The sequence below is a fragment of the Siphateles boraxobius genome, unplaced genomic scaffold, assembly GCF_051911475.1.
Source record: "Siphateles boraxobius isolate OS27281-9 unplaced genomic scaffold, OSU_SipBor_1 29, whole genome shotgun sequence".
Lineage (NCBI taxonomy): Eukaryota > Metazoa > Chordata > Actinopteri > Cypriniformes > Leuciscidae > Siphateles > Siphateles boraxobius.
This window is the reverse complement of record NW_027508908.1, coordinates 10343773-10353146: the sequence shown is the minus strand read 5'-3', so window position 1 is coordinate 10353146 and position 9374 is coordinate 10343773. Positions and strand designations below refer to the sequence as shown.

The 9374-nt window shown below is 37.6% G+C and overlaps 1 protein-coding gene across 3 annotated transcripts in view; it reads left to right on the top strand.

The window, feature by feature from the left end:
* Positions 1–827: 827 nt before the first annotated feature.
* Positions 828–9374, top strand: part of LOC143753777 (sarcoplasmic/endoplasmic reticulum calcium ATPase 2) — a 45737-nt gene continuing 37190 nt past the window's right edge. The window contains exons 1-8 of one of the 3 annotated variants that reach the window (XM_077246492.1): positions 1305–1437; positions 2448–2567; positions 2698–2715; positions 3033–3115; positions 3795–3899; positions 4043–4181; positions 7236–7402; positions 8497–8652. In XM_077246492.1, the coding sequence (XP_077102607.1) occupies positions 2450–2567; positions 2698–2715; positions 3033–3115; positions 3795–3899; positions 4043–4181; positions 7236–7402; positions 8497–8652 (786 nt within the window). In that variant the 5' untranslated portion in view covers positions 1305–1437; positions 2448–2449. Of the gene's footprint in view, positions 1438–2447; positions 2591–2697; positions 2716–3032; positions 3116–3794; positions 3900–4042; positions 4182–7235; positions 7403–8496; positions 8653–9374 lie in introns of all 3 variants that reach the window. The other 2 variants (XM_077246495.1, XM_077246493.1) reach the window with 2 other exon arrangements.

The following is a 9374-nucleotide window of genomic DNA, read 5'->3' as shown; positions in this document are numbered from 1 at the left end:
TTTTAAAGAAGCTTATACTAGAGTTGGAAGCGTCATTTATCGATCGTTTAAATGGCCTTTACTGGGGACTTGAATCCAAATTTTTTTTCAATTGAAAATATGTAAGATACACAAATGCATTGTTTATACTTTATTCTAATACATACAAACACATGTTTGTGTAATGCTCGGAAAGCATCTTTTGTAGCTTAATACCTCCCTGTGTGAGCTGCAATATTTCCTAATTAACAGCTTTTTTTAAAAAGTCCACATTGATTTAACTTCAATGGTACACATTTTTTTGTGGGCACTCAATAGTTTGCACAGAATTAATAACTTTAAGGATTTCTAGCAGTCAAAAAGGGTTTTACAGTAAGGTATATGCATGTGTAAAATATATCCTTACAGGAATTACAGCAGCTCCTCTAGAGAATGGTATTAATTAGGGGCAGATAATTATGGCAACAATTGAAATAGGTCAGATCCCTTTCTTCCCCATCAGTCTTCTGGTTTGACTGTAATACCCTTATAATAGCTTCAAGTCGGTATGTATTATGAGTTTAAACAAATTTGCAGGTTCGTCATAGCGGCCTCGTACACTTGTGGTGGCCCCAGTCGCCCCACTATCCACTAGACTACAGCGTCATCACCATAGGTCATCACACTACAATAAACCTCTCTTGAGTGACAGATGGGTGCGGGGGAGGGGCTGGATTATTGACCCGAACGACGTTGTTCCGTCTCTTCAGCTAGGATTGTTTGTCATTGGTTCCCAACTGCGTCACTTAACATGTACGTAGTCTGATTGGCTAATGTAATATTAAATTGAGTGGCGTATACTGTCGCACGCAACGGTCACTGGTTAAACAGAAGGCACAATGCGGGTGGAAGCCCCACCCTCCTGCAGCAAGAACGAGAAGGCGGGGTTATCAGTAGAGGAACAAAGATGATTTGTCCAGTCCAGCCGTCAGGATGATGTTTTGGTCGCTAATTGGCTGCAGCGCTGCCCATAGGACTGGAAGCACCTACGGTAATAATGTCGCTCAGTGACCTAGTATTAAATAAAGCGACGGTTATAGCAAGGCGGTAGCGCGGATTATAGCATCGGCTTTGTCATTTTAAATACGACGGGCGCATTCAGCAAGAATCGACAGCGTCGTAAAATCCACTTAAGAAGTCAATCATTCATCTTGCAGTGGATTTTTTTTGTATAATTTTCCGGATCATGCTGAAATCAGAAGGAACACGCATAGCAGAAAATCATCATTTGCCTTGAGCAGCGCTGCAGTGCCATCACTCTGCCTCTGTCGTAGTGGATTTCAACATCGGATCGATCTACAGTACCTCACCGCTTTGGGTTATTATAACTGGGACATTCTATCTGGTCGCGGTTAAGTATAACGGTTTATTATAACGGACGTTGTTGGTTTGGCAGAGGACTGAATTAAAGTTAACCTGGTGAGTAAGGTGTTGTGTCTGATAATACAATACGTTAGATTGAGGGCAATATCGACCACTGTAACGTTAAGTTACTGCATAATCAGTCATTTAGAGAGAATCTGATGTGCGCGCGGATTTTGTTCAGTCAGCTAAAAGCCAAACTTTACAGCAAGATAAACGATTCACAGCTTTTAATAATGAGTCGCTATTATTTACATTTGCATCGTCATTTGCTAGGGCATCAAATGAACTACGCAGCTGAAACATCTAGTCTCGGGTGTTTCATAAATAATATTGTGTGAATTTTTTTCTGAAACGTTTTCTCATAGTGTTCTTGAATGAAATAATTTTGAATTGTTTTCTTCAAAAGTCAACATAATAGCCGAACTTGCAGGTACATTAACAGGTGCGCACTAGTTTCAATACAGCTAACGTAACGTTAACGCTACATGAAAATATTTATTTTAAGGTGTACCTGTTACAGTGTAATAATACAATTAAGTACTGAGTAATATTAATTAACAACATGTACTTGCCATAGGTTTCGGTTTAGGGTAAGTTACTTAATTATGCATCATTTACTGTTATTACTATAGTAAGTACATGCAACGCATGTTACCCCTGGTTCTTTCAGACAACGATAAACAACATGTGCAAACAGATTTTTAGCTTACATTACGTTTACGTAAGGATACTGTTTTTGTGAATATTGAAAGTTCCCTCTAGTTCTTGAAAATGAAAGGGTAAGTCATTATTGTCATTATTTAACCCTCATGTTGGTCCAAACTTGTATAAGATCGTAGATAGTAAGACTCAGTCACCATTCACCTCCATTGCGTATTTTGTCCATACAGTGAATGTGAAAGGTGACTGAGACCTCTATCTCACACTTGTGTTTTTCACATAAGAAAGTAAGTCATACTTGATATGGTAACAACATACATGAGGTTGAGTAAATGATGACAACAATTTTATTTGATGGTGCTGGCCCTTTAAGAGCATCTTAAAGATATATTCTTCTCTTGCAGGGATGGACAATGCCCATACAAAGACGGTTGAGGAGGTACTGGGATACTTCGGTGTCAATGAGACAACAGGACTGAGCTCTGAGCAATTAAGGAAAAGCAGGGAAAGATGGGGGCCCAATGGTACTACATCACTTGCAAAAATTGTGTTTGAGCAATATGAACAAGTTGTAATTTCATGATGACATTTAACCTTTTATCTGTTTTTTCTACTGCCCATTTTTGTTTTATTTTGCTGCAACCTGTGCCACAGAGTTACCTGCAGAAGAAGGTGAGCTCTTCCCTTGGGTTTGCGTAATTATTAGCAGATCTTTCATCATATTCTTTGTTGCATGGGGGATGCTGGTTGTGTAGTTAATTAGAGTTATTATTGGATTCCCTTGAGGATGTTGGATGAGGTTTGCACTCTCTTTGTAGCTGAATAGATCTTGATTGAATGTTTCTTAGAGATGTTGTTTTTGTAAAGGGTTTCAATTGTTTACGCGTTACACATTTTCTGAGAGTTATTTGTCACTTAATGGAAAAGGATCTTGAAACTTTGTGACTGCCATAAGAGTGTATAATCTTTGTTTGATCATGTGTTTAAAGGCAAGTCACTATGGGAACTTGTTCTGGAGCAGTTTGAAGATCTGCTAGTTCGCATTCTCCTTCTTGCGGCCTGTATTTCCTTTGTAAGTATAAATCAAAGGCCGCGTTTACTCTTATAATGTAATCAAGACTAGTGCTGGCACAGGACAATAGCACAAGCTTTTCACACTCATATATTCAAAATAAACATGTGACAATGCTATAAAACTCTAGCTACAGCGAATAATCAAAGAATCCCAAAATCCATTTATCCACAAATATTCCTTGCCAAATGTAGTTATTTTGAAAAGCATTCAACAACATGTACAATATATATATATACTTACTGTACATATTCATACCAATATGTATACATTGTCAATAGGAGCAACAAAAGTGTACCTACAGTAACAATTATTATATATATATATATAAGTACATAGTAGTTAAAGACACTTAATATATTATGTAAAGTGTGACCCATATTTGTGCTTAGCCTGCATACAAACGTTCAACATTCATAAGTATGTTTGCACTAAATTTAAGCTAAAATTTAGAACCAACTCAAAGCTTTATTTAGAATCATTTGAATCTTTATGTTAAAATGTATGTCTATGCATCTTTTGTGAATCTGGTGGAAATTTTGCCTGCCCACAAAAGAAAGTACACTTGTACACAGTTATTAACGAATGAAAAATTAAAAACATTTACATTATATTGTTACCAAAGCTTTGACAAACGTTTGCACTGACCAAATTTTGCATCACATTCTCTCTCTTACAGACTCTGGCCTGGTTTGAGGAAGGTGAAGGAACCATCACAGCCTTCGTAGAGCCATTTGTCATCCTGCTCATTCTTATTGCCAATGCCATTGTAGGAGTGTGGCAGGTATAGCCTGTGAAATAAGTTTTAAAACACATTAATATAATGTAACTTAAATTATTTTAAGCCTGTGGATAAAGCAGATATCCCTTTCTGTTGTAGTAGAAATTACGTCTCACTGTCTGTGTGTATGTTTCTGTGCGTTGTAGGAGCGTAATGCAGAAAATGCCATCGAAGCCCTTAAACAGTATGAGCCAGAGATGGGGAAGGTGTACAGACAGGACAGGAAGAGTGTACAGAGGGTCAAAGCCAGGGACATTGTGCCTGGAGACATTGTGGAGGTGGCTGGTAAGAATGACAATTAGATTTTTTTTAGATCTCTTTTTTTATTATTATTAAATGCATTTAATGATTTCATGGTATCTAAATGATTTTCTTAATGGTTTGTGTAGTTTGGACATCTGTACACTGATGTATTTAATTTATGTCCTAGTTGCATTTTATAATTTGTCTGCAACTAATTAGTTTCTCACGAGGCTGGAGTTGTCAAAAATAAAATGGTGGCAGTGTTTCCGGAAGAAGAAAAAAAGAGGTCCACTCTCAAAGGAAATGTCTGAAGATAAATATAGGACATTGCTGAATAGAGATGGCTGTTTTGATAGTTGGTATAAGCCAATCAAAACCGCCTAGAACAGTCTGCTGCAGACAAATGCAGACATGTTGTAAGGATGTTTCTCAAGAAAATAGCAGACTGTTCCCACAGTTAAGCAAAGGATTGTCAAATACATTTTTGGCTTAGTTTGATTCTTCCCAAAAAACCGTGCAGAGTGATTATCTGAGGTAATGACTCCCGTGAGATTTCTGCCCAAGACTATGTGGTAAAGTTGGGTTCCCCCCAACTTAATGAAAAATTTCTCATCAGATTGTTTCTAATCGAAAGCACTTCCACCAATTCCAAGTTTATAAAGTTTGTGTTGATAAAATACATTTTTGCATTTCTTTAAATGTGCTTGGGCTTTAGGCCAGTTGTGCTGTGATAGCTGTCCTACCATTATTGTTGGTGAGCTGTGACTTGCTGTCACTGTTCCTTTTACGTCAGTGGCGTTTTCACAGATTTATTTGCGAATGTTATCTTTGCAGACTATTTCCCTGGACATATTAAATTGTGTTTCGTTTGGTTTAACTGAAGCACCTGCAATCGGGATGTCTTTGGAACTCAGTTGCTTTGAAAACTCACATGATCAAAGTCCTACTTGTCTGACCCCATTTATAGCTGATGCTTGTTGCTAATTGGCAATCAACCTAATTTGGCTCTCCTTTGCAGCTACATTTGTAATTATGATTTGGTTACTTCAAAGTAAATCTATTATTCATTTAAATAAATGTACATGCACAGGGACAGCCAAAAATCTGAGATCCCATTGAAAATCTGGGATTCAAAAACATCCATCCATCCATCCATCCTCCAAATTGTTATCTAATGTAGGGTCGCCGGGATTTTAAACAGTTTTAAATGAATAAAATTATGTCAACAAGCAAATTTTTGACATTGACAATGTGAACTTTCAGTTCAGTCTTTCACTCAAATGATTATGCTGATAGTATATTTGACGTTGAACTGGAAAAAATACTTAATTAGAAAAATAGGAGAATTTTCTTTAGGGGTCTCAGACTTTTTATCCAACTCTGTGTATTTTTATTTGAAGCCATTTCTGTTTTTTTGGATCTTTAGTATCAGATTTGACAGAAAGGGTTAAGACCCAGTCTCAGAATTTTCTTGGCCTGCCACTCAAAGGTCTATTTTAAGAATCCCGAATCTAACGAATAAAAATAAGGTTAAGGTCCTTTTGTGTGTCGATCTGTATCTTGACTGACATTGGTTTCTAAAGATACAGCAGATTGTAAAATATGAGGCTAATAAGTAGTATTGTACTTTAAATCTCAGACACAGTAGCACAATTATATAATAATACATTTCTTTCTGAATTCCCAGTATTTAGGCCTAGTGATAGACAAATGGCAACATCACAAGAATAACAACTTTCCTAAATAGTGGACCATTTTTTGGAATGTTGCAAAAATGCTGCCTTTTATATACAAGTTTTGTATATACTTCACACAACACAGCCCATTAAATAATAGATAAATATTCCAAATATATTTTTGATGCTGTTTAAAAAAAATGCTGTTACCTTATATTTCTTGACTTATTAAAGGTGCTCTAAGCGATGTCATGTGTTTTTTTTAGGGCAAAACATTTTTTGTCACATACAGCAAACATCTCCTCACTATCCGCTAGCTGCCTGTCCCCTGAACACACTGTAAAAAACGCGGGCTCTGCAGACACACCAGGCTCCACAATCGGCAACAAAAACAAATTGGGCTAACCCGCACTGGCCTGGCTAACGTCAGACCTAGTCTCATTGAGACCTGGGTCTGGGAACCACATGTTCATTTTCTCATATTTGAGGCGTGGTTTACGAATGCCCAGAGCCGTTTATTGGGTGCTACGAATGTCTATCAAATGCGCCTGTACGTAGCTCATAGCATATCGTTTCAATTATACCAGATGACGTATGTAGAGCGACAGACATTAGACGAGGAAGAAGACGATAGGTCAGAGATTTATGTGTACACGATGGCGTTCAGCGACTATTTCCGTTTGTGCAAGACAAACATGAGGGTAGAAGGTATATATGGACACTTTACAGACATGTTTTTATCGAAAAAAACACCGAGTCATCATCGTCTTGCTGCTCCCTCCCCGTTCTGTGATTGGTCCCCTCGCTGAGGCAAAAATCTGGTCCATGGAATCCAGGCTGCCTAGCAGCGTGAATAAAATCGCGCTGCGCGCAAGGCAGCATGGGGAAACCAAGGCTAAACCCGCATCACGAAACATAACAAACTGTTCGAGCCAATAACCAACAAGAAGGATTTGGGGGTGGGGTTTGGGGGGTTAGTGTGCGGATGAGCAGGAGGGAGGGTCTAGCTAGCCTCCGATTTGTTTGACAATACTTCGAATGTCAACAAGAAGTGACGTCACCCAACATTGCTTAGAGCACCTTTAACTATTATTGCAACATTTTCCAATCTGTGACACCAAAAAAAAGGGAAATATATAATAATTATATTATAATATACCAAGGAAAGAGGATTAAATATGAAAAGGTGATATCTTAAGGTCTGTCTGTTGCTAAATTTAACTAAACATGTTTTTATTCATCAACTTGTGTTTTTATAAATTTTCTAAGCATTAGTGTTGATTTCTCATCGGTTGCGTTTATGTAAAATATTCACATCTTGTATGCTAGTCACATCTTAAATTGTTCTTATTGCATTACATCCTTGACAAAAATGACATGATTACCTCTTTTTTCCTTTTTTGCCCTTACTTTTCTCCAGTTGGTGATAAAGTCCCAGCAGATATCCGACTGACCTCCATACGCTCTACTACCCTGAGAGTGGACCAGTCCATCCTGACAGGGGAGTCTGTATCCGTAATAAAACACACAGACCCAGTGCCTGACCCCCGTGCCGTCAACCAGGATAAGAAAAACATGCTCTTTTCTGTAAGATTTTCTGGAGTGATAATGTTTGTCATCTGTCAACCTGTGGCTGTATGAATTTCAGGTTTTGTTTTTGTCACTTGACATGATTAGGCATTAGATAAAACGCCGCAAGATGTGAATGTGTTTTGTTGTTTGTGTAGTGGATTATGTCCGACAGTGGCGAGCCTGTGTGTTGAATAAAACATCACTCATATTGTTTGCTCCCACATGGCTATGGACTGAGTCATCACATCACACAGGCTTTGAGCTCTTAGATGGATAATGACCAGAGAGTACCAGCCTCAAAGACTCCACCGCCACAACCACACACGCATACGCTAAAGCCTCCATTACTTTTTTCTTGCTGAGAAAGTCTTATGCAGGGGTTCCCAACTCTGGCCCTCGAGTCCACTTTCCTGCAGAGTTTAGTCTTCAGGATTACTAGAAACCTACAGACAGGTGAGTTTAATAAAGTTTGGAGCTAGACACTGCAGGAAACTGACATCAAGGGCCAGAGTTTAGAACCCCTGGTCTAATGGATGTCTGGCCATGTAAGGACAGGAATATAAACAGTGACCTGGGGCCTCTATCAAGTAAAGCAATAAATGAAATGGCTTTAAATATCACAAAATGATCTTTTTGCTTCAGCTGCCATTGGTGGGTGTGTTATAAAAGTACCAGCCATACATTTTTCTTGCCCACTATAAAACTTTATTTTGTTTATTTGAGATATACAGATTTGTTCCTACTATAACAAACAATAATTAATTTTGCCATTGTGTCATTCAAATATGTTGCCAGTATATTGTCAGTTATGACATTATATTTCCAACTGAAGTAAAAGTTCAGGTAAAAAGATAATTCTCTTTAGTAGACCATTTGTACTGGTTTGATTTACATTAAACTATCATCTATAAATTGCAATGTAAATCATGTATAATGTCGCGATTCCTTTCTAGCAGGCCAATAACTATGTTTTATTAATTTGCCAAAGGCAATTTGGCACTTGAGGAGTGTTTATTTTGGGACCTGGTTAAAATACTAAGTTTGTTATAACTATTGTAGGTGATCTTACTCCATACTGGAAATATAATTATTTAAATGTGTTTATGTAGGGGACGAATATTGCGGCGGGGCGAGCGATTGGTGTGGTGGTGGCGACAGGTGTACACACAGAGATTGGGAAGATCAGAGATGAGATGGCAGCCACCGATCCAGAGAGAACCCCTCTGCAGCAGAAACTAGACCAGTTTGGAGAGCAACTCTCTAAGGTGGGACACTCTTTTTTTTGTTCTCTCTCTTTTTTATTTGAACTTCACTCCATTTGTTTGGCGAGTAACTATATGCATTGTCTATGTTTTCTGTGCACATTATGGACATTTCTTGTGTGCATACATATACAATACCAAAGTTTTCTCTCTGGTGTGTGTGTGTTTATGAGGCGCCGGACTGGACAAAAGCGAGGCGAACGCTCGACGGTGCGCGAGAGAGACCGAATGTGTCTGAGCATAATGTAGTTTGTTTATAAATAATTTACACATTTCAGCATTAGAATAAACTCTGTAGCATATTGGTATCATCTGCAACGTTTTAAATAGTTTACATGGTTATAAAATAAATCTCCAAAATAACCTGCTGGGAACGTTCAAAGAAAACATCTTTGTTTGACCGGTTGTGAACGCGTGTGGCAAACACGACTAGAATTTGGCTTAAATAACCTCTGATGATGACATTCTCTGTAGGTTATTAAAAAAAATCCCAAAATATTATATTTTATTATTATTATTTATGTTGGTACATTGTTCAGTATTATATTGAGAGCACTTTTTTGTTAAACTGTTTACTTTTGTGAGGAGAAAATACTTCAAGTAGGCTATACAGTATGTTTACCAGTTGTAAAGGTGTGTGAGTTTTATCATTTTAATTTGTACTAGTGTATGCGTATGTATATTTTTTTATTACTATTTATTTATTTTTGGTAAAAAAAAAAAAA